The sequence below is a fragment of the Eptatretus burgeri genome, chromosome 8 (assembly GCF_056783735.1).
Source record: "Eptatretus burgeri isolate ZD-2024b chromosome 8, Ebu_testis_v1, whole genome shotgun sequence".
Lineage (NCBI taxonomy): Eukaryota > Metazoa > Chordata > Myxini > Myxiniformes > Myxinidae > Eptatretus > Eptatretus burgeri.
In genome coordinates, this window is record NC_140968.1 from 87232847 (window position 1) to 87258159 (window position 25313).

The 25313-nt window shown below is 43.1% G+C and overlaps 1 protein-coding gene across 4 annotated transcripts in view; it reads right to left on the reverse strand.

The window, feature by feature from the left end:
* The window catches only part of LOC147022221 (protein sidekick-2-like), a 676300-nt gene that overhangs the window by 149011 nt on the left and 501976 nt on the right, over positions 1–25313 (reverse strand). For all 4 annotated transcript variants that reach the window (XM_085892916.1, XM_085892915.1, XM_085892914.1 and 1 more), the window contains 4 exons: positions 17307–17547; positions 16955–17070; positions 13235–13421; positions 3775–3873 (listed from right to left, as the gene is read on the reverse strand). In XM_085892916.1, the coding sequence (XP_085749042.1) occupies positions 3775–3873; positions 13235–13421; positions 16955–17070; positions 17307–17547 (643 nt within the window). The remainder of the gene's footprint in view (positions 1–3774; positions 3874–13234; positions 13422–16954; positions 17071–17306; positions 17548–25313) is intronic.

The window sequence follows — 25313 nt, forward strand, 5'->3', positions numbered from 1 at the left end:
GTCATTTCAATGGCATGAGTGAGTGAGCGGCCGAGTGTGAGGGAGACCGTGTGTGTAAGGTCGCTGTATGTGGGGGAGATGTCGGTCGGCATGCGTGAGCATGCAGCCGCGTCTCCAGGTGTGAATGTGAGTCTAATGGAGTGGAGTCTGTGCGTTGTGACACGCAGATGTGCGTGGTTGGAATGGAGATGACGACTGCGACAGAGGGACAAAAGCCGGGTAACGGCCGTATCTGTTTTGGGGACCGCGCCGGGTTCACCCAGCAGCGAGCGCGAAGTCCGTGCTGTGCAACGCACGAGGCCGCCACGTGCTCGCTTGCGGGAGTGAAGCCCGGTCTGGAAACGAGCGCGGTGAATGTTGCTGAGCCCGCGACAGACAAAGTTTAGGCAGGTAAACGGATTTGGACCGGACGGGTTCTTCACGCGGGCGTGTGTGTTAAGCTCCAACGGGCAGAGCACATGTGTTCACGTGGGGAGCCCCTCGGAGTGCGAGGTTTGCTTTTTGTGGTGCGCACGGTGACGTTATGGCTGCACGTGGGGTTGGAATCCGGCAGGAGGGGTTGAATCCCTACCGGATGGTACCGTCCAATGGAGGGACGAGGTACACGTGCAGCTGCATGACGTCACGGGCAGGTGCAAAGTGCGCGAGCTGTGAGTTTCCGCACTGGTGCTGCGCAAAAATTAAAATAAAATAAAATTAATGAACAAAAGCAAGCCTCACTTTCGGGTGAACAGGATTTCCCGGGCAAGGGGTGGATGATCCCCTTAGCCTGGGCACAGGATGACACTAGTTAGGGGGAAGGGTTAGCTTAGCTCGACCGGCTCCATGGGGCAGGGGTAAGTCCTCATGGGGCCCATGAAATGGATTAGGTAGAGGGATTTAGAAGAGATGATTTAGATTTAGCTACACGAATACAGCTGGTATGTGCTTGCAGGATGGTCGCAGCATCAATCCCAACATCGTGTGTATTTGATATTTGACAGCATTTGATTGAGAATGCAAACAGTGCTGAACAGTATAATGTGGACGTATTCAAGATATTGAGTAGAGGACGAAACATAACGCATATCTGAATACTAGAAGCGGCATTTATCTATTCCATGGACCATATGTTATGTCGGCAAAAAGAGTTTGTCCACTCACTTTGCTTATTTGTGCAAAGAAGAAGAGGAACACAAACTCGTCCCATGATCAAAGATGTTGATGAAGAGGATTCTGCAACAGCCTTAGTGGCTCCGCCTCAGACTCTGCAACCTCCAATTGGAGAGATGAACACTGAAGAGGCTCCTCCCACCCAGACTGGTGGGAGGTGATGACGTATCAGTAGAGAATGTCCAATCGGAATTGACTTTGTTGGTGGGCGTCTATTGGACTGTTCTTCTTCCTTACCTCATTCACTTTGTGTGAATTTCACCTGATGAGAGCACAACGAAAAGTTTTGTGGTTTTCTTTTGAGTTTGTTTTACGGTAATGTCCTTCAAATGTCTCTGTTTATGTCTATATTGAAGAGTGGGTGAGTTAGTTATAACCACATATTGAGCAAATTAATTTCCTGTGAAAATCATCAGTCAAACATCAGGGTTGGCCAGCACGTTCGTGAATGACTTTGGCCAAAACTCTCCACAGCCGATGCAACAATAAGGTGAGAATAATCGTGGTCATCAATGTAGTTCTTGTCGTTGTGGTAGCTGTCGTAGTAATAGTATTAGTAGTAGGTAAAAGTAGTTGTATTAATTCCAGTAGAAATATTAGAACGAGCAATTTAGTGGTAACCCCGTGTTAACCAATAGCTCTGTTGTATATTATTTTTTATTATATATATATATATATATATATATATATATATATATATATATATATATATATATATATATATATATATATATTTACTCGTATTATTTTTATTATTATCCTCAGCACAAGAAAAATACTTCAATCGAGGATTGGAACAGATACTAATGGTATGAATTTGGATAAATCTCAAGCACAAAGGCAGACATTCTTTGTTTGCATGAAATCCAATTCCACCCTCACAGGAAGAAAGCACGAATGGAAGACTCCTATAAAACACCAACGTGTACAGACGTGGGGTTTTCAAAGGGTTAGCGATGCTCATTAGAGTCCAATCATTTGCTCGAACACGGACCAAAAGCCACAGCAAAATTTCCAGGCGGCAGCAGGCTATCACAACTGGCACCGCAGTGATATTATATTGCACCATTATAATCCTTTTCGTCCGCAAATTTAACAGGGTAAGCAGCAGGATGTCATCGGCATCTTGATTAGGTACAATGTACCAAATAGCGAGGTTCCACTTATGCAAATGTCTCACAAAATTCCCATTAAATTCACAGATGCAATGTCAGAGGAGCTTCAAAAAGACATCCTGTGGGACTAATTTTCTCCCATGTGGAACCTACATCAGGTGCTGTGCTTCCCTGTCGGAAATTACAAGTTTTCAATGGAATCCCCAATGTGGAAGATTTTCCATTGGGCCAGAACCCCACTAACTTCCCCTGAGTAATTGCTGTGGACATTTCATGGGATATTTGCCAGCCTCGACTACATCTCGAAACAGGAACACTCATGTGTGATGATCGACCTGATAAATGACAAGTCCAACAATACTTTGTTTATTTAATTTTCTGAAATATTTTTGGGGCTTGGCTGCTTACAGTTTTTTATTTTTCAAATGCCATGTTATAGTTGATATATTTATTATTCTAAATAGAGTAAAATTTTTTTTTATTATTGCTACATTATAATTGCCTTGAACTGTTCACTTAAGCAAACCACAAGGAACCCAAAAATAAGTATTCATTTCCAGCAGGAAATCCTTGTACTTCTTCAATGGCACCAATTATCCCCACCTTTTTGTGGGGTCGGCTGGGGAATGTCTTGGGCTAAGTTCTTCACAAACTGGTTGCTCAGGCTTGACATTCCACTGAAGGTGATTGGGACAGGACTTTGGTATTTGGCCAAGGTGCCGACGATAACTTGCCTACTCTTCGTAAAAGACACTATGGGATCTTTAACATCCATGAGCAAATGCCAGCAGAAGGAACACCCGGTTTAATGTCAATTAGAGGGACAGTGTACCATGTTTCTGTGTTGAAGAGCACCCTGCTTACGAAGAACCAATTCAACAGCAAATAGTTGGATCGGGAATTGAACGTGAACTGGACAGCGAAAAGGCAAGCACACGACGTCTGCGCATCCTGTCATAGCATCATCCCAAGTAAATAAACCATGGTATCCTTCACAAAAAATATTCCTTAGCTTTGCCAAGTGCGAAGACAAATTTATACATAGTTCATACGCTTTAAGCATTGCATCGACAGCTTTGGCACATTTGAACCCTTCCTGGTCTTTGCTGACATGGCCCATTAAGCTCAATTAATTGTGACGAATTCCTCCACCTGGTGATCACAGCAGATCATGTTCAATCGACCATTTGGTTGATTGAATGTTTAAATTGTATTTAGAATGTGCTACAACTAAGTCTGTTTGTGTTTTGGTCACAGAACAAAATCCACATTGTCTTTTAATCATAAATCCTGAATAAATCACCGCGAGAAATGTTCAGGGCAACGACACGCATTTCACGGAAACATCACAGACAAAGTAAGATAATGTACTACAATGGTTGTGCTGAAGGAAAACCGCAACAGTTTTTTTAAAATACTTTTTTCCCAAAGAAAATAAGGTTTCAAGTAGAAGGAACATCACAAAAGGCATCACAAATAATTGGACCCGAGAAACTGTCAGTCTCACCCAGGATGACTCCATTTGGCTCGGTTGGGGGCTGCCAAGCAAGGCGGACAGACGTCAGTTGTACATCAGGAAAGTACAAGGCAAAGGGAGGTCCTGGAACTGGAGGCAGAGAAAGGTCCATTTGGATTGATCGTATCACAGGCAATAGACAACATATTAAAAGTACATGACGGATATGTAACCAACTTGATAATCAACCAGACATTGTGTAAAAATGAAACATTCATAAAGTCTGAAAGTATTGCTTGCAATTAACCATTTAAACTCTTGTCCGAGAGAATGGTGTAAATGTATCGTGCACTTGGCTTTGTGGTGTCTCGCCTGGGTTTGATTCATGAACGGGCAATAACTCATCTCCTCACTCTTGTAGAAGGGGGGAAAAAAAACCGACAAGAAACGGTGTATATTTGGTGCTTCACACGCAGGACTTCGCATTCCAAAGTATGCCATCCCTCGGATGATTGTTAAAGCCGAGGACGTTTCCACTATATAATTAGTTGGTGGACAGTAAAGAATTCTTGGTGTCTTTTGATGAAAAGGATGTGAGTTATTGCCGGTTTCCTCACATCATTCCTGCCCTGACATGCAGGTGGCAGTGCATCACCTACTCTTTGTAAAAGACACTGTGGGATCTTTAATGTCCACCACCATGCTAGTTGATGCGACACCCAGCTTAACATTCATCTGAGGGACAGCACACTTTAGCATGCAACATCCTTCCTGTGAAGTGCCCATCTGACAGTTTATTGTCAGTTCGGGAATCAAACCGGAGGTAGTGACGTGCTCCATCATCGGCGGGTTCCAGAGGGTGAACAAAGCACGCTTGGGCACGGCCCTGGGGAATGTCATAAAAGGTACCGTCCAGAGTCAAGTTAGATCAGTTGGAGCTGAGAAGAGTTGGAGGTGCTGATTTGGAGTTGAGCTGATTTGTTGGGGATGATAAGGGGAGCCGTTGGAGTTGAGTCCGTGGAGCCGGGCTGCGTTTTACCACAAGTGTGCCATACTGTTCTCCCTGGCCGCCATAAATACAAGCCTGCCTCATGCTTCGCATTTTCCACTCCACCCACGGGATGCAACGCCTGTTTGCTGGTCCATGCAGTGGCTGGAGACCTCGCAGTGGAGCTCCGTGCGATCTCTGGTGTCGGTATCCTTTTTAAAAACACCTCGCCTGGTTCACCCCATTGTGTTTGTGAATGATTGTGTTTTTGTGACCGTTGGATTTCATCTTGTACAAGCAAAAGTACCCGTCCCCAGTGACAGGAAAAATAAGTTAATCTATCAATTTAAATTATTTCATGGTCTTTAAAAAGGTTAATTGTGTTGCACATGCACTTTTGGTTTCAGAGCCAAAGCCCAAAGCTACTTATACCACCCACCACAAAATGGAGCTGCAAAATCAGGCATTGGAGGTTGGATTTTTCTAAAACGAGGGCAAAGTATCTTGCTTGCAAAATAAAATTTGCCGTCAACATTACTCATGCCTGTTCTCCTGTCATTTCAAAACTGAATGTTGAGCTTTTCAAACACAGCGTGAGAAGCGGCTACCGTAAACGGGAGACAGACGAATGCATGGACAGACACTGCAGTTCACAATACATAATAGATGACTTCCTTTCCAAGGAACTTCAACACAGAAGAGACAATTTGGCCCATTGAGCCTGCACAATGGTTGCCAACCGAGGACAGTTTGTCTGTGGTTTATCCTTTTTAAATGTTGAGCTTCAAACAAGGAAGCAACATGCACCATTTTTAAATTCTTTGATATAACTAATAACTTGGCGGGGATTTGAAACATCAACCTCCTCGACTTAGAGCGGATGCTCTCCCTCTAACAAATTAAGTCATTGAGTTCACCGAGTATTGGTTCACGAGTCAGTAAGTGACCACTATATTCGTTATGGGTGTCTGTCTGTCTGTCTGTCTGTCCCGAGCATAGCTCCGTGGGTTCTGATCCGATCCTGATAAAATTTGGGTGGGAGGTTTATATCATGATCTTGTTGTGTTTTCCTGAGAATGGGCGTGCTGCGCCTATTATGGGCGGAACCACGCCCAAAAACGTGTTTTTAGGGGGTAGCCGATTTCAAGTTACATCTTCTCCGAAGGCGTTTGTCAAATCTGGCAGGGGTTTCCGTATCTGGTTAGCCCAATGGCACCTGCATAGCCCCACGGAGCTCGATTTTTCATTTTTGTCCCAAGGTCAAGAACGTAGAAAATGTCAAAAAAATCAATAAATTGGGCATCGAGCTCCTAGGGTTTTCAACTGTTTCGAATGAAAGTTGGTATGCAAGTAGTGCTCTTTGAGTACTACAACTTTCACCATTTACGTTTTTCCTGATTCCCGCCAGTTTGCCCGTGGCGTCCCCTCAAAGGTCAAAAAATAAAAAAGGCGAACTGTGTACATTGCTCGTGAACCATCGCCATCTCCAGCCTAGTTACATTTAAGTTTATTTTGGACCTCTTTTGAAGTTTATTATGAAACGTTATTTTTAGGTCACAATATTGATTGGAGGTTTTTCTTTAATTAAATAATTGCCTTGCACTGCAATCTTTGTTCAAAGACTTTCAGTGTGGGCTATTGTTATTAACAACGCTGAAATGGTTTGTTTAACTTTGTGATAATCCTCAGGTCGCATCATAATGCACTGTTAAACAAACTGAGATTCCATATTGTATTTATACGTTTAAAATGTATCTCATTTGGTATCGCACTCTTCGTGCTCTTCGGAGCTTTTCAAACGCAGCGTGGGAAGTGGCCGCCGGTAACGGGAGATAGATGAACGCACGGACAGACAAAATGCACAGGTTGCATTAAATCATAGATTAAGTGTTTTTGTTTTCAGGTTGTATATTTATTTATTTATTTGCTTGCATTTGTGTCGGTCTATCTTTTGTTTTGGGATTCTCAGTTTTCGTGGTCTTGTGGCTTTTCTGTAAATAAACCTGTTATTCCTTAAAAGAACATGTTTTGTGCGGCGATCCGCCTTTGGAAGACGGGCACATGCGGAATCATTTCATTTTGACTGTTTGGATATATCCTTCAGCGAGGTTTAAAACTGGCAACATACAGTGTCTTCACCTTTAAATACCGACTGGGCCACATGAGTGGCTAATTGGGGGGAAGTAAATTCAGGGCCGGATTTACCATGTGGGGGGCCGTGGGCACAATGATTGTGGGGGGCCCACAAATTTGGAGATTAATCAACAACTTAAATTATACCTGCTTTTTCATCAACAACTGAACTTATATCTATAGATTTGTCAGATACTGATCAAGAATGATTTGGCATATATGTTCACAAATTAGAATTACATCTGACAATATGACAAGATGGACGGATTGTTATTGATATGGCTGGTGACTTATCTCTGAGCTCATTCTAGAATCAAATCACAAAAATGCTGTTGCTGCAAGAGTAAGAGATAGTCTGGCAGCCATTGGCTAAAGTGTGTTTTGGAGTACATACACAATTTTATTGCAGATTCTGGTAACATAGACTATACTAAACTCAAATCCGAGTGATGCCACTTTGTCACGCTTCAGCAATTTTTTTTAGGAGCAAAATTCAAAATGGCCACCATCAAAACCATTTTTTGGCCGTAACTCTGCCAAAAATCGAGATATGAGCCCGATTTCAGTGACACGGGGCTCATATATTCAAGAGTGTTGGGCCTTCATGCAGTGAGGGACATCAACCTGAAAGATGTCCTGAAGTTTGAGCTCGCCCCAGTACCGCCTTCTATGTTTGAAGATAACGGTGACATGCGAATCACGAAATCGAAAGCAGTCTTGAAGTTGAAATTGCAGGTAGAGGTGTCTGACAGAATGTTTCCAGCTGATGGAGCAATCATTGTAGATGGTTGTGCTATGCTGTGGGTGATTCAATGGCCATCGGAAGGAACAGTAGAGGACTATGTGCAGAATCTTCTTTCTTATTTGAGAGATAAGCTGAAGATATGTGATACGTATTTGGTCTTTGACCGGTATTATGAGTTATGACAACAGCATCAAGAAAGTCACGCGAACCACTCGTGCAGGCAAAGATGCCAGTCGACGACACCAGCTGAATCTGACGACGCCACTCCCTGCACAAAAGATCGTTTTGACAGTGACAGAGAACAAAGTCCAGTTAATAAATATCATTTGCAGCTACATCAAAGACCATCCTGAAGCATTTTCTACCAACACAAAGCTCATATTAACTGGACCTAACCCAATACCTATGGAAATTGCAGAATACCAAGTAGTAGAGAGGCCTGACCTAAGAACCACTCACGAAGAAGCCGATGTTATTATTGTACAACAAATGGTCCTTCTAGCCTCATCAGGAGTTCCTAGTATCCGGGTAATTTCAGACGACACAGATGTATTCATATTGCTGTTGCATTTTTACCAACTGAAGGAACTGGCATGCAACCTTGTGATGGCTGGTACAAGTCGTGACAGATCGTCCGTTGACATCAAGGCGACAGTGCAGAAGCATGCACATATTGTTACCCAAGTTCTGGCAGCACATGTTGTGTCTGGATGTGACACAGTTGCCTTCCTGTGGGGTATCGGAAAAGGCACAATTGTGAAACACCTCAAAGATGGTCGTCAATTAAATTATCTTGGTGATCTTGATGCAGAATTACCAGATGTCATATCTGAAGCAACTGCCTTCTTTGCTGCTTGCTATGGATCCCAAGAAACAGAAGACATGTCAGCTATTCGATTTGATGCCTGGTCTTCAAAAATGGCTAACAAGAAGCTGACATCAGCACCAGAGTTAAAAACTCTACCACCAACCGCTGTGGCTTTCATCCAACACGTTCTCAGGGCGCACTTGCAGGCAGCAATATGGATGGTCACATGAAGAAGTGTCGAGCATGTTGCTCCCTGTGTCTCTGCCTCCGGATGTCATCAGAGCTCCTGATAATGTTCTCAAGATGATCAGGTGTGGGTGCAGCTCAGAGCGACCCTGTGCAACGAATAGATGTAGTTGCTCTGCCGCCAGGCTCTCCTGTTCATTGTTCTGTGGCTGCCCTGGTATGGAGGAATGTCAGAATGACCAAACAAAGTCTGTATCAGCAAGCGAAGCTGTGGAACTTGAGTGAACACTAGTTATTTGATTGATACAGCTGTCTTGTATGTGAGATTGAGTGAAAGAAAGATTGAGTGAAAGCAGAATGAAAGAAGTTCATGAGCAACCAATCAGTGTATTCATAGTTGATAGCATGTACAGACCCCTTTTTGGATTTGAATTTGTGTAAAATTTGTGTAAACCTTGCTTATTACGTTTATTTGGTTATGTGTTAATATAATTAATTATAGTTTGTAGTTACCTCATCATTATTGTATTACTCAACTGTACTGTTGGAAATAAAGATATACAATACAATATACTCTTACAATACAATACAATATACTGTTTACCACTTAAATCAGGTTCATATAGATTTTGGGCATAGTTACGGCTGAAAAGAGTTCGGTCGATATTTTTTCAGTCAAAATATTATATCTACATCGAAAAATTGCAATACAGACTATTATTATGAGTTGTATGGTTTATTTAAACATATCAGTGTATTCCTTGACCCCCAAAACATAGGGTTTGCCACTGAAATTGGGTTCATATCTCGATTTTTGGCCGAGTTACGGCCAAAAAACGGTTTCGATGGTGGCCATTTTGAATCTTGCTCCTAAAAAAAATTGCTCAAGCGTGACAAAGTGGCATCACTCGGATTTGAGTTTAGTATAGTCTATGTTACCAGAATCTGCAATAAAATTGTGTATGTACTCCAAAACACACCTCGGGTAAAATTCCAGTTCTGCATCCAGACTAAGATAGAGATGGACTAATACAAGAAAATAACAAACGACGCGCTGTCATTAATCATACTACGAACTTTGACTAAAAATCTTCTAACTTCTAAAAACCCTCTGGCCAAGAGAAATCCGAAATGGTGATTAATAGCAGACTTCCAGCGACCGCAAATATACGGCAGTGTCATCCACATCAATGAACATACACACGGTGCCTTAATCAATGGACGAGCTTCCTGCGCGACTCCGCGGCAGCGAACACGGATATGATACTGTCAACCTGCATGGAATTGAGCACATCAGATTCGGTTGAAATGATGGTCAGATTGACCAGTCTCTGCTGCCCCATCGTGGAGCGAAGATAGTTCTTGATAAGCTTGAGTTTCGAAAACGAGCGCTCCCCGGAGCAGTTCGACACCATCAGTGAGAGGTAAATCCGAAGCAGCACTTCCACGTTTGGGAAAGTATCAGTGAGTTTTTGCTCGATGAGAAAACTCTACATCTCGAGTTCAGTACGGCCCGAGTCTGGCTCTGACTCCTTAATCATGGCTTGGAACTGAATCATTTTGTCTGTGAGGTCAGGTGATAGATCTTCCTGATACTGCTCGACGAGCTTCGAGCATGACTCTCGAATCTGCTCCACTTCGAGTTGAACAAGAGCACGCAGGAATCCAAATCTGTCGCTCATCTCGCTGTAAGCGTTTGTACGCTTTTCCAACTGCGACAGCAGCACATCGATCACTGCAACATATCCACTGATGCAAAAGGACTCCTTGGCATCGAGTTCTACTTCTGGAGTGTGTCCATAGTCCAAGGGAGCGAGGCGGACATTACGCTTTCGTCTTCGCGATCCGCGAGTGAATTCCTCCGTACCTGAGCGCTCCACTCCGTCAACAACGAATGTATCAAACTGACCGCATAATGACTGCACGATGCTCGCCAGTGACTTGAGGAGCTGCACGGCTGTGTTGAGATCGGTAGCTTGCGACTGAAGGGTTTTACTTGTACGATCAAATCTACCAAGGACAGCAGACTAGAAACCACCATAGAACCCTATCTCGAGCGTGCACATCGTTTGGTGAAGCGTCTCGGCGGTGTTTCTTGTTTCACTATTCAGTTGTTCATCATTTGCAATTTCATCGAGGACATCCATGATTTCGCTGTAACCGTCTACAAGAGCTCAGGTTGCATCAGAATGAGCCGACCAGCGAGTGTCGCTGAGGCGCTTTGGTACTTGTAGACCTTTGGCTTTCAGGGCGTCAAATAATCTGGCGTAGCGCAACGTGGAAGCTGTAAAAAATACATACACTTGTTCTACGAATTCAAAGAATGCTGCTGCAGGTCTACAGCATCCCACGGCCGACTGACCGACTAAGTTCAGTGAGTGCGTCACGCATGGCACAAATATTGCGAGAGGGTTCTCCTGTTGGATCATTCCCTGCATCCCGTTGTATCGGCCACTCATATTAGATGCGTTATCGTACGACTGTTCTCGGCAGTTAGCGATATCCAATCCAGTGGCTTTCAAAAAATCCAGTCATGCCGTCGCTTGCTGGAGTCCAGTGTGTCCTGTGTTGCTCAGAAAGGTGATGAAACGCTCCACTGGAGCCTCGTTCTGGATGTATCGTAGAATAACTGTGAGCTGGTCGATGTGGCTTATGTCAGGAGTATAATCGACTGACACAGAGAAGTATTTTGCCTCTTTCACACGAGCGACGATGTTATCCAGAACAGATTTTCCGATGATGGAGACTAACTCTTCACATGTCGTAGATAAGTAGTTGGTGTGGCCACTACCTTGGTTGGCATATTTCTGAATGTGCTGTGCCAAAAATGGATCGTATTCCGCAAGTAATTCCATTAAACCAAGGTAGTTACCATTCGTCCGTGACCCAACAATTTCATCCGATCCACGGAACGCCAGACCACGCTCAGCGAGAAACGATATCACGCTCACACTTCGTTTCAGCACCTCCCTCCAATAGAATGCAATCTCACTCACCTGTTTGACGAGTTCAGTGTCCACACGACCTGCGGATGTTGCTCTGTCTGACAAGTGGATGATATTCGCACAATGTACATGCGAACGCTCATGCACCTCGATAGAACGACTGGCATGCTTCCAGTTGTTGAATCCTTCCCCGCCCAGGGCAGTAGCGCCTCCAAAGATCTTGCAAGCGATGCAGTACAGATTTCCGGTTGATGTGGAGAAGCAAAGCCAGGACCTTTTCACGGACTCTCCGTTTTGTAGTCTACGGTAAAAAAGATTATTGGAGCAGCAGCGTTTCCTCCCTTCAACGAACTGTATGGATGAATCAAAGGGACCAGTCGAATTCTGCAGGGGCTCCAAATCTCGTGATGCCCAGTAGTCGATCATCTCTGACGACGGTCGCTCAGGAGGCCAACATCCAATGCAATTGGCAAAGCCAGGTCCACGATCAGTCAGTATATCTCGCGCTTCTTCATCTGATGCATGTTCTTCATCGGTGGAACCTTCCGAGATGTTGGGCGAATCTTGACGTGGGGGGTTGCGTTGCCAAATCCGCTTGTTCTGTCTCTGTTGGTGTTCCAGCCTCTGTCATGGACGAATCACCTGTTTGTGCAGGAGTAAAAAACTCTGAGATTTTCCGGGTCTTGTCGACGACGGCCTTGTGTCTTTCATCTTTTTTCCTTGGAACGTTTCCGCTTTTGAGCACCACTGTCATATTTCCGTGGAGCCCTGGATTTGTGCCTGTCGTCACCGAAGCTGCTCATTGTGGTTTCTGCAGCTGGTAGGTACCGAGTAACCGAGATATCGTCAGAGTGCACGTGGGACGTACCAGAATCGCGAACAAGTATGTTTCACACAACTGGAACATAGAAAGTCACACCGTGTTACTGTGCTGTGCGCGCCAGTAGGCAGAGTACTGACAGCGTTCCCTGCCAGCCACAGTTTCAGTGTGTACAATACGACCCCTGCCGGCTGTATGCTGTGCTGGCCTGGCCCAGTTTTACCACGTCGACTTTCACCTTTTCACCTCTCCTCTGGCTGGACCTCTGTATTCCGTCTGTGCTTGCTGGGCTCTGGCGGGCAGTGCCGTAGTTAGTTGGTCACGCTCAACAATCCGAAGCATCGATGATCGATCCCAAAAAAGATCCGAATGCGGGCCCCCAATGCCCGAGGCTTGCTCCAGGAATTTTTGAACACGTTGGATCCGTTCTGTGGACTGTGGAAGAAATGGCTTGAAAAAGCCAAAGCTTGAAAAGGACCCTCACAATGATGGACAATTTTGAAAATATATCCTTACAAAGAGTTTACAATCTTCATTCACCGACAATAAAAAAAAACTTTAGAAGCACATTTTCAAGGGATTTTCAAAATGTCATCGAAATTGTGGGGGGCCCCTAAATGTGGGGGGCCCCGGGGCCATGACCCCACCTGGCCACCCCTAAATCCGGTAGTGAGTAAATTATAAAAACACCCACTGTTGATGGGTCAGCATTCAGAGACCTGTAGACAGGACAATATTTTAACATACTCTGAAGGCCAACATGTTATAACATTGCGACATGTAGCTTTGTTACATTTTGTCCCAAGAAATCCCCCACCCCCCCCCCCCAAAAAAAAAAATTAATGTATATCAGTGAAGGTCAAAGTGCGTCAACGCTCCCACAAACCAGAGTCAAGTGTGCGAACGTAGACCGGTGGTGATCGTGCACCATCCCCAGCACGGGTGTATGCTTGCAGCTGGATCTCATATGGAGTGTAGCGACGAAGTGCCGCAAGCAGGAATGAACGAGAGTGGTTTCCACGTACAATCTTATGAACAAAATCATTTCTCGCACCTTCTTCGCGAAACCACACCTGCAGACATGAGGTAATCATTCCGTCCTGAGATGCAGAATGTACTGTTATCTTAATTGAGACGTACTGTAAGTTTTGTTCCAAATCACACTCGCATTGACGAGACCACTTCAATTTGAGACTGTTCAAAACCGTTAAGACTGTGCACCCCTTAACAACATGCTGAGTGACTAGACAAGCAGCTTGCAAATCGGTTGATACATAACGACTGGTTCGGAAAGCGATAGCAAGCTGCTTGCTAACGGAACACACCCTTGATTTACAACTATCGGTGTCCAGACAACTACTACGACTACTACTACTACTATGACGACAAATACTACTGCTGTTACTACTATTACTACTACTTTTTAACAACCTTCTTAAAGGGTCGGCCAAGGAATGTCTTTGGTCCAAGTTTTCCACGAACCAACGAGTCAGTCCTGACGTTAGACTGAAGGTAATTTTTGAGGCAGACATTTGTAATATGTTCTGGGTGTCAGCGATCACTTTGTAACAGACCTTGGGGTCATTAAAGTTCACCAATGACCAGCGGTGACAGAGTGAACAGGAATAGGTTCTCTGGCTTAACATCGTTCCGAAAGATGGCAAAAACATTGATGCCTTGCCCAGCACGTGAAACACCAGGCTGACAGTTTATCGATGGAGCGAGATTCCAACCATGAATAGACAGCTCAAAGTGAGTGCACATACCTATATAAGCTATCCTGCGAGCCCGACTGGTGTGCCAACTGTTTAGACTATACAGCAGACTTCAGCCAATAATGAGGAGTCAGCAATTTAAGAAACTACCCAAAACGATGACACACAATGGTTCACCTTCATTAATAAGTTATTGAACAATTAGAAAGTGAATTCTATCGGATGAAGTAGTCCCAATTAAGGAGTCTCCACATCTAAAGACCAGTGTGTTCTAGGAAGCCATGGTGTGCATAATGATCACAATGAAAGGTTTCTAATTCTATCAAGATTCAAACTCAGGTGAGAGCCCTCAGTACTGAGCATTCTGTCTGTGTACCTTGTTAAGGTTAAAATTGTTTCTGGAGGAAATTACTTTTATCTATTTCAATAATGGATCTGGTATTAAATTCCCCCACCAACTATACTGCGAGGAATAAATTAATTTTGTAATTTTTTTTTTTTTACAATAAAACGCTCAGCATGACCTGGCATACAGGAGCACCTGGCCTTGTGCCAGGCATATAAAGGTGATAACCCATTAGCTGGCAGTGCCTCAGACAAAAATGGAACAGCAAGGATGCTTGTTAACCCAATAATTGGATCCCTTCTCCGTAACAAACCACCCTTTTGAGGGCAGGAATAGGCCATCATACCTTACAAATTAGGATCAAGCGTGAGGTTGTTACGTAGCTTGCACATAAAAGGGGTGATGGTTGCGGAGCAGGCTGCGTTTTTAATATGAACCAACAGGAAAGCTTGGACATGCCAGGCACGTCTGTTCGCTTGGAGCCGATACCGGATATGACTGCAGGTCTGAACTATTAGCACAAGTCCGGATTGTGGCGGCAGAGGAGCTTTGTTTAGGTATTCTTTTATAATTTAATGATCACAGACGAACTGTTTTGTTTTTCCAAGAAAAAGCAAAACCTAAACGAGGTGAAAACTTCATTAGAGAAGTGATAAATCGGGAGCAGTGTGAGCAAGCAGGTGGGAAAACAATTTTGTATGCTGTTTGGAGAACCCAATCACACGCGTTGTTCAAGGCCGAGGTCACCACGGAAAAGGCAGTTGTGACCCATTGGACCTTGGAGTGAAATATTACTTTCCGGTGAAGACTTCCTTACATTAGTCTGGCAATGGTACCCAGTTCCAAAATCCGCCGAGTAAAGTTGTTTAGTTTTTTTTTTTGACCATCCTTCCTCGACCTTGAAAACAAAAAGGAGTATTATGTACGAAGCCACAACGACTGTACAAAATAAACAGATATAAGGAGTGTGTTTGTTCTTTTGAAGTCCCACCGATCATTTGACATCTTGACATATTACATTTTTCAAGTAAGGTGGAATTTTTGAATCTGCACCCATAAACACCAGATTGTATGCCCTCATCTTTTCCCTGTATATGTCCCGCGCAACTCCTTCCCTTCGCCTCAAATTGTGATACTAATTCCCATCCTCCATTCTCTTTTCTCCCTCCTCCTTCCTTCCCTTCCTTTATCCTCTCTATCTCCCTCCTTGCTTGCTTTTCTAAACTTAAATATATTTTGTAAATTTCAATATGTAAAAGTGATTTGAATTTTTTTTCTCTAAGGCTCACTTAGCTGCGCACGGATGGGTTTGAGGGGAGAAGAGTAGCAGCTGAAACCTGAATCCTATCCAGGTTACTCCTGACGACTCCATCTTTACTCCTTACTTCTTCGGGTTCCGTCTTGGTTTCATTACATACCCTCGTTTATATTTTACCCTCTCATATTTCAGAACCAACCAAAACTGCTCTTGTTTGTGACTTTGCACTGCATGGTTTAAAATGATGGTTATCTTTAATCACGAATAATGATCTTCTTACAGAAAAAGTCTTTGAGCAAAGATCAATTTCTGACATTTGGCTCAGCATCGGACCAAGTCAGGATTGAGGTGGGTATGCTTCCAAAAACGGTTTACTAAACCTGATGCCACCTGGACTAAGATTATTTTTCTAATGGCACTCTTCAACTCTGAAGGGAGGTTTGTGTGCATTGCCATGGAGTGCAGCATACATATATCACCAGAATCCAATGTTTTCATCTGGCTTTTAATCCACTGTTTACAAGAGTAAAAGGTTCAATCAAGTGTACACAAGAATAAGGAAACTGTTTTAAACTGGTGTGAAGTGTAATATGTGGCAAGCTGTCCCTGTCAGGAGATCTGGGGTAAGGTGTCCCCATATAGTAAACCCTCACTTCAGTCCTATTTCTTCAGTATACTGAACAGTTTTCAGTTGAAATTGCCCACTGTATCATGAGCCATAGCTCTGTTGTGGACATTCAGGATCTTGAACATATGACCAGGATCGAGTAAGTTATAGAGGGAAAGGTTGGGTTGGTTTGGGGCAGTGTGACCACTCCTCATTTTCATAAATGTCAAGGTGAGCCAATGAAAAAAGCCAAGAATTCACAAGGTTTCGGAAAAGCGATGATAATAGAAAACCTATACGCCAAGAAAACCTAGAGAAAACCAAGACGCCAAGGTGAACAACGAATAGCCAAGATCTTGTGACAAAACGCCAAGGAGTGGTCACAGTGGTTTGGGGTGGGGATGGTGGGCTGTTGTTTTGTTGAAGTGACAAACAGCAAATGCTTTTCCAGACAAGAATCTGGTAAGATTGGCTTTTGGGATTTCACCAAAGACAGTATCTGGCCACAAAAGCAAACTCTACGACCTCCACTACTTTTTCAAGGTCAAGAACTACACTTGTAACAACTGTCTCGGCCTTGGCTTCGCCCAAGGATGCATCAGAAAGACAAGCATGTCAGTGAAACCCCAGGAGTGTGGGATAAGGTGTGCTCACAACAGCATGCACTGGGTGATTCTGACCTTGTAGCCAAGAATGAGTCCGTTTCGTTCATCCTCTGAGACCTGGCCCCAGGTTATGAGCACTGTGGTGGGGCTTGTCGCATTGGCAGTCAAGTTGTCTGGACCATTTGAAGGAACTTTAGGAAGGAAACAAAAGCAAAAAAAGTGCATTTGCAAGGCCAAACATTGCATGAACTCTTGTGAATATAAAGAGTTCAGACTACAGACAACAAACTTGTCAATTCAAAGAGCCCGAAAGGTGTGCTACTATAATTTCAGACAGCATACAGACTGTCTCAGCTGTAACGTTAACATTAACAAGCAGCACAAAGTTTCTGTATTTAGAAACGATTAAACGTCATTTAAATATTACCTGACTCGCTCGTGTGACCAGTTACTGGGCCTGCCCAAGGTCCAGATCCCATTCTGTTGTAGGCCTGTACAAATATCTCATAATCAGCCCAAGGTCGTAGGCCTTGCACCGTCACCTCGCGCTCTGACACATCGTCCACCGTCAAAATGAGAGGCGGTGTTGTCAGGCGATTTGCTCTCCTACACCGAACTCGGTAACCAAGGGATGAAGCTGGAGCATTGAAGTCATTTTCCTGCAATGGCTGAAAAAATGTAAGGAAAATAAAATGTGGAAAAGAGCTGAGTTTACTGCTCAAAAGAGAAGCACAAGCAAAGTTATACATCTTGAACAATAAACTGTGAGAAACATTTAAGGAATACAGCTCCTTTTCTATTCGCTCATTGCAATCCCACAACGTTTCCAGATGTCTCCGAGAGGGCATGTGGAAGAGGCATTGCTCAAAAAAAGTATATGCAAAATAAATCAAACCAGATGACATTCAGAAAAATTGTTCAAAGCTCAATTCTGGTTTAGATTTTCCAAATCTGTGCAGTAATATCCCAATGTACGTCTCCCCTTCTTACGTTGTTTCGCAAATACGTTGTCACATTATTAACACCATTACCGACTTGCATCATCTCAACTCACACTTCGGTCGCTTTCGAAGCCATACTTTTTATTCTCGAGCATCTTCCGAACTTCTCAGACTGATAAAGATGTCAGAATACATCACTAAAGAAATGAGTCGGGAGATCGCAAAATCGCCAAAAGAACAACTGTACTTTGCTTCACACATAAAGAAATGTACTGCGGTGTAGATTGTCTAGGTGACATTGTAAAAGTGTTACCTTGGAAGTGAAATTAGATGTAATTCGTTGAATGGATGCTGATGAACGTGCAGGTGATGTCGCCAGGTTATTAAGCTTGCCTCCGGTGCGTAATATCTATAACTATAAGGACCCTCGGTAGAGCACGTGGTGCTGGGTAAGACACTAGCCATTCCTGTTCGGCTGAGTCGCGAAGTTGTACGATTATGAGAAAGACAGGAAGAGGAGTGCTCGTCTCAGCGAACACGACGTTATCTCGTTGTGTGTTCAAGGAGGAATGTGGGCGATGGTTATGAACAGACCTGGTGTGAGAGAGGAACGTTCGGCATATTCGTTCATGAGAAGAAGCCATGAGCCCTGGTGTTGAATACTGCCTCACGAATTCCCTCACGTAAGTTTTCCCGTCCAGAGAGCGCCTTGGCGCCATTTTGGGCGCATCTACCTGCGCAGGACGAGGCGGTGCGATCACCAAGTTCAATGAAGACCATCCCTGGCCAAAGCCAAGTGCCAAAATAAAGGGAGGATTTTCTTTTATTTCATTTTCCCATTATCTGTATTAAAGTCTGTTTGTCAAGGCGCCTCGAGTTTATGCTTTAATTTACCTCACATTTTATTATCACACTTTTAAATATTGCCATTGTAAATATTTGAATTATTTTCATTAAACCTCCATATTTAAATTGCTAGCGTTTGTGTATCTGTTGTAGGTTTGAGTATAAACTCCTTGTGCTGTGCGTCCATCTGCTCTGTCCGTGCCGCCCTTTTCTTCCCGCATGCGCCATAATCTCCGAGGCTCATGTGTTCGCCTCTAAGGAAAACCACCCGGTTATCCGGCCTGGCCAATGTTAACTGCCAATCCAATATAATTGGGTCGGGGGAATTAACCCAACGCCATGACAATATGGATATATATATATATATATATATATATATATATATATATATATATATATATATATATATATATATATATATGCATGCAGTGGTGATGGCACATATCCGGATGGTGGTTATCTCCATATGTGTCTGGATGGTGGTTATGGCTGGACAGACCCTCCCGTCACATTACCTTCCCCTATCCTCATGCTAACTTCCCTTCCCCCAACCCCTCCTCGCTCCCCCTCCCTCCTCGCTACCCACCCCCCATTAGTATTCCCATCATGAAGCGGCGGGTGGTATTTGCTCGTGTAATATGTATAAAGCTCTTTCCAACCACTGACTGGCTCACTCACTGACTGATATTAAATATCGGTACCTTCCGTGTGACATAGAAAGCTGATATTTTCCATGCCGATGGACATCAAAGCCAGTACACCGGAAAAATACAGAGAATTGTCGGACAACATCCATCAATGAAAATATAAACAAATAAATAAACCAATGTCACCTGCAGGGTGACCCGTATCTTGCCAAAAGGTGACCACGTGTGACTTCTTTAAGGTCACACTGAGGTGAACAGAGCTGCTATCCACCAGGAGTGACTCCTTGAGGAATATCTGCCTACGAGAGATTCCGATGAGAATCGTTCTACAGAGTAACCATGAAAAATATGTGTTTGCCTCATAATGTCACCAAATGACGTCATAATGTCTCAAGCTTGACATATCTAGAAACCACTAATCAGGGTGTTCAATTTGAGGTACTACACGATATGGTTCCTAAAACTTGAAAATTTGACCTTGGGGTCAAATATGTTTGACCTTAGGCGTTAACCATGAAGGTCAAGGCCAATCGCCACCAAAAATTAATCAGCTGAGCGCCAGACCATGAACTATATTCCCATGAACTTTGAAGCTGATCCGATCAAAATTACTCAAAAAATAAGGGTTTCGTCGACTCCCCTGATTTGCGACAAAGTGACCTTGACCTTTGACCTTGACCTTCAAAATTTTATGCGGTGAAAGGAACCTCTATAGGAATCTGATATGCGAAGTTACAAAAATTTCCAATGATAACTGTGCTCTGCAGAATTTTTTATACGTGATTACAGACAAAAAAAAAAAAAAACAACAAAAAAAAAACCATTCAAGCTGACCAACATATCTTGCAAAAACTTCGTTTTGGCAAGATAATAAATAAATGAAAAAATAAATTTTAAAATGCAGGTGAGTGACCTGAGACAATGGGGAAGCACGGTCATTTTGGTTGCCAACTGACATCGAAGCCGAAACACCAGGAAAAATCACAGAACCGTCGAAAATCATCCATAAATGAAAAATGAAAAAAGAAAATAAATAAATGAAGCATCAAATGCAGGTGAGCGACCTGAGACGATGGGGAAGCACGGTTCGCATGCCCACACAATGGGTAAGCACTTACACACCCTGCTTGCACAGTATCTATATTAACTAGAATATAAGACCTGTCGTTTCGCTGACGGAAATACCATTCTTTGCTGTGATTGCTAATCAATAGGGCAAGAAGAAAAAGGATTCCTGGGAGTGTGGGGATAGCCAGTGTCACAAGTTGGCGTTTGCAGCTTCGCCCCGTGTGCCGAGGTACTCATTAAAAAACATTAAAAAAAAACATTTAAACCATTTATTTTTAATCACAAATCTTCCTGGGAGTTCCCTGAATCCACCGTTCTTGAGTTTCTTGAAATCCATTTATCCATCCTCAAGTTATAACATGACAGACAGACAGACAGACATCACAGTTCCTTTTATAATATAGATTAAAGCGATTGATTCAAAGGGTTAATAACCAGAGAGTTGGTGTCAAAGCCACCCAATGCTCACCTGTTTATACATTTATCGTTTTTAAAAGACGAGTCTAATAATATTTTTTATAAAGCATTGCAGTGAAGTCTGATCCAAATAATTTGAAAGCAATACATGTATTTGTATATTGTAATCAGTAAAAAATAGTGTGCTAGATAAAAAACATGAGAAAGGAAAAAAACTTTAACGTTGATGTGCTACAAAAAAGTTAAGTTCAAAACAGGTCAAAAATTTTAAAAACTTGAAATTATTTTTTAATTTCAACTTCACTACATCAATAATATACCCCCAAAGGAACCTCCATGCCAAATATCAGCATCCTTGTACACATATTAAATGAATGGCAAGCTTCTAAATAACTTGCACTAAAAACTTTAACATTTTCACACTCACGCTGACGCTCACGCTCACGCTCACGCTGACGCTGATGCTGATGCTGACGCTCACGCTGATGCTGACGCTCACACTGATGCTGATGCTCATGCTGACACTCACACTGACGCTGACGCTGATGCTCACGCTGTCGCTGACGCTGTCGCTGATGCTCACGCTGTCGCTGATGCTCACGCTGTCGCTCACGCTGTCGCTGTCGCTCACGCTGTCGCTGACGCTCACGCTGTCGCTGACGCTCACGCTGACACTCACACTGACGCTGTCGCTGATGCTCACGCTGTCGCTGATGCTCACGCTGTCGCTGATGCTCACGCTGTCGCTCACGCTGTCGCTGACGCTCACGCTGTCGCTGATGCTCATGCTGTCGCTAACGCTCATGCTGACGCTCACGCTCACGCTGATGCTCACGCTGTCGCTAACGCTCATGCTGACGCTCACACCGGGGGTATCGCTATAGCTCGCTCTCTGTTCTTCAAACAAGCGAGCAAAAAAACGAAAAGCACAGTGTGGCGGGTGAGTCCGTGAAGCCGTCCGTCAGTTCCTGAAGACTATATGCCAATTAATCACGTCATGTTTGAACGTTAATACCCCAAGACCCTTAAGACCCAAAAGTCACCGAAGACCAAAAAAGACCCTGAAGATCACGAAGACCCAAAAAGTCTCTGAAGACTCAAAAGATCCCAAAGACCCAAAATACCTTTAAGAGCCAAGAGTCACTGAAGACCTAAAAGTCACTAAAGACCCAAAAAGACCCTGAAGACCCAAAAGTCACCAAAGACCCAAAAAGTCCTTGAAGACCCAAAAGACCCCAAATACCATGAAGACCCAAAAGACACCAAAGACCCAGAAATCCCCAGACCCAAACGTCCCAAAAGTCCCTGAAGACCCAAAAAGTCCCCGAGGACCCAAAAAGACCCTGAAGACCCTTTAGACCCCTTAGACCTGAACACCATTTAGACCCCTTACACCCTTCAGACAGATTAGACAGCTTGGAGTCTTAGACCCTTGACCATTGAGACCACTTGGACCTCCTTGTATCACAAATAAATTTCAAATAAATATAATATTATCAATATTACAAATAAATTTGTAGAAAGGATATATTTGTATTATGATTGGTGTAAATCATGCAAACACAGCAAATGTATGACATAAACCTCAACAACGACGTGTGGAGAGGTGTGTGTAGCGAGCCAATCCACGCTAGTCTATAATATAAGGCTCATTCTAACCACTGACTCACGGACTAATATGAAAGATCGGTACCTTCCGGTGACATAGAAAGCTGAAATTGTGTGTGCCGATGGACATCGAAGCCGATACATCCACAAAAATGACAGAACCACCCAAAAGCATCCATAAATGAAAATATAAATAAATGAAAAAAAAATGCACGTGAGTGACCCGAGACAATAGGGAAGCACTGTTCGTGATTGTTTACAATGTGTAAGCATACCCCACTCATAGACATCTCAAGAATGACTCCATATATAATCTTGAGAAGGAAAATATTTCTCCCGACTAATGACTACCATCTCCACCTCCAGAACCATATTTCTTCTTCAGCCCTTTGAAAAGGGTCATCAAACAGGAATTTTAAATTTCATTATGATGCATTAACAGAGCACACTCTGAAGTGATCCAATAACTCCAGCCTGTCATCACATGAGTCCAAAGCTATAATTTAAAATAGTCACTTCATGTCAAATCAATAATTATTCATTAGCATGCAAGAGGTGAGTGATGTATTTTTTTTCGATATATTAAGACTACTTCGGTCATTCGAGAAAGAATGAATCGCTGCAGCCAGTTATTTACCCAAAAACAGTTTGCCTTTGTCTCTGCAGACATTTTTTCTCCCCACTCAGCCTTTTCCATCAACATGCCATTGATTCCCTTTCCCCGCTGTTTTTTGCAATTGTTCTTTCGATTGTATTATCGTATTACCGAGCTACAGCTCATGAAGCACGGAGGAAGGCAAGCAAATCAAGCAGCTTTTCTGCAAAGGGAATCCTAAACAAATGAAGGGTGGTTGGATTGGGCAAACTAGGTGGGCTTTCATCTTTTGTGGGACATTTTTGTGGCTTGGTTCACCAGTGTTTCATTTCACCTTCACGCCTCGCGACGTACGCAGATTGCTAAAGCACTGTGGGAGATGGCCGCGCTGAACATGGGATGACAATATTACGAGCATCGTGCGGTGAGACTGCCTCCTTGCAGACAAACAAGTCTTGGTTGTGCAGAGCTATTTTGAAGGGAAAGATCTGAGTTGCAAACCAGCCTTAACATTTTGATTTTTCTCACTGAAACTTTAGCTTTGTTTGTAAGTCAGGCTGTTTACCCCCACTGTCATTCCTCTTATACTCTTCTGTCCGGCTTCTAGCTGGGCCACTGACCTCATTGTTATGCCTGGCAGAAGGAACACCTGGCTTAGCACACTGAAGGGGACAATGCTTATGGTACTAACAGACAGCCAGGATGCACAGGCATTTTATTATCTACACATAAGATTATTGGGTGCTAAAGCACATAAATGTTCGTGACCTTGTACTAAAACCTTCTCAAACTCGATTATTTCATGCTTATGGCAGATGACCAAAAAATAAAATCCTTTAAAAAGGCCATGGGCCCTTTAGCAAAGACTATTTACCATATTCACCCAGGCAGGTGAATATTTTACTCACGGAGGACATTTCTTTACAGCGTTAAACAGAATCAAACACAAAAATGATTCAAATATCTGAAACAAATGAAGGTGTATTTTTTGTTCTTTTGAATCTCAGCAGGGTTACGTCAAAAAGGTTTTAAAAATAAATCACAACAGAGCCCAATGGCAGTAAATTAACCAATGTATCCTTTAAGAAAGCATTTTTTTTTGTAACTTATTTTGTTGTATCCATCCATTGGGACCATACTCTGTGTAGGGCATTGGTGCTGTCGAAGCAGTCTCCTGGGCTATTGGGCACAATCCAGAACAAGTCACCACTCTGACACAGGATACTTGAATGGCTCAATCATCCTAACAAGCTGGTATTCATTTTGCTGACCTCAGAAGGATGACAGGTTGAGTCAACCCCACCAGGTATTAATTCAATGGCAGCAGAATTTGAACTCAGGACAATAAGATCCCAAGCCCACCACCCGAACCATTAAGCCAACACCAGGCAGCGAAGTATTATTTGTACACATTCATCTCATAAGTACATTTGCACACATAAACTACACTTCGATATATTTTCCTTCATTCTCAATTTCCTGATATGGACACAGGACAGTCCACCTCAATTGAAAACAAGAAACTTTAAACACCATCTGTGATTACAAATGAAATCACCTCTGTGATACAAGATGCAACTCACAGTATTTCTGCATTCATATTACAACACCCAGCTTTGGTGGTGTAATGATTAGAGCATTCGCTCTGAGTCTAGGAGGTCGGTGGTTTGAACCCTGGTTGAATCATGCCAACGACTTCAAAAATGCTATGTGTGGCGTTATTGCTCAGCCTTTACAAGGCTACAGCATGGACAAATGACCATTGCACAGGGTTTATGGGTGCAATGGTCTCCTGCATCAAGGTTCCTTTTAAGGGAACTCATATTATTATTATTATTATTATTATTATTATTATTATTATTATTATTATTATACAAGTGAACATGAACACGAGAAATAAAAAAATTGTCTCATACAGTCTGACAAGAGGATGCAGATGTTTGAGTTGTTTCTGAGGAGTCTGGGTTTGATTCCCGCCCAAATTATGGTATATAGTCAGATTGGTACTTCACAGGAACGACATTGCATCACGAAGTGTCATTCCTCGGATGAACGTTTAGCCAGGCGTCCAATCTGCTAGCATTAGCTTGTAGACCTTAAATAACCCAGGGTATATTTTAAGAAAAGTAGACGAGTTATCAGCGGCACCATGGAAGAAATTACAAATTACTGCTCAAATTGGTTTCAGTCGAACAATAGACCTGAAAGCAGGTATCTGAAAAAACTTCGGCAAAAAACCTGTCTTGCCAATCCCATAATAAGGTTTAAATTATTAGGACCCTTCAAGAAGTACTTCTTGTGGAGGCTCATGC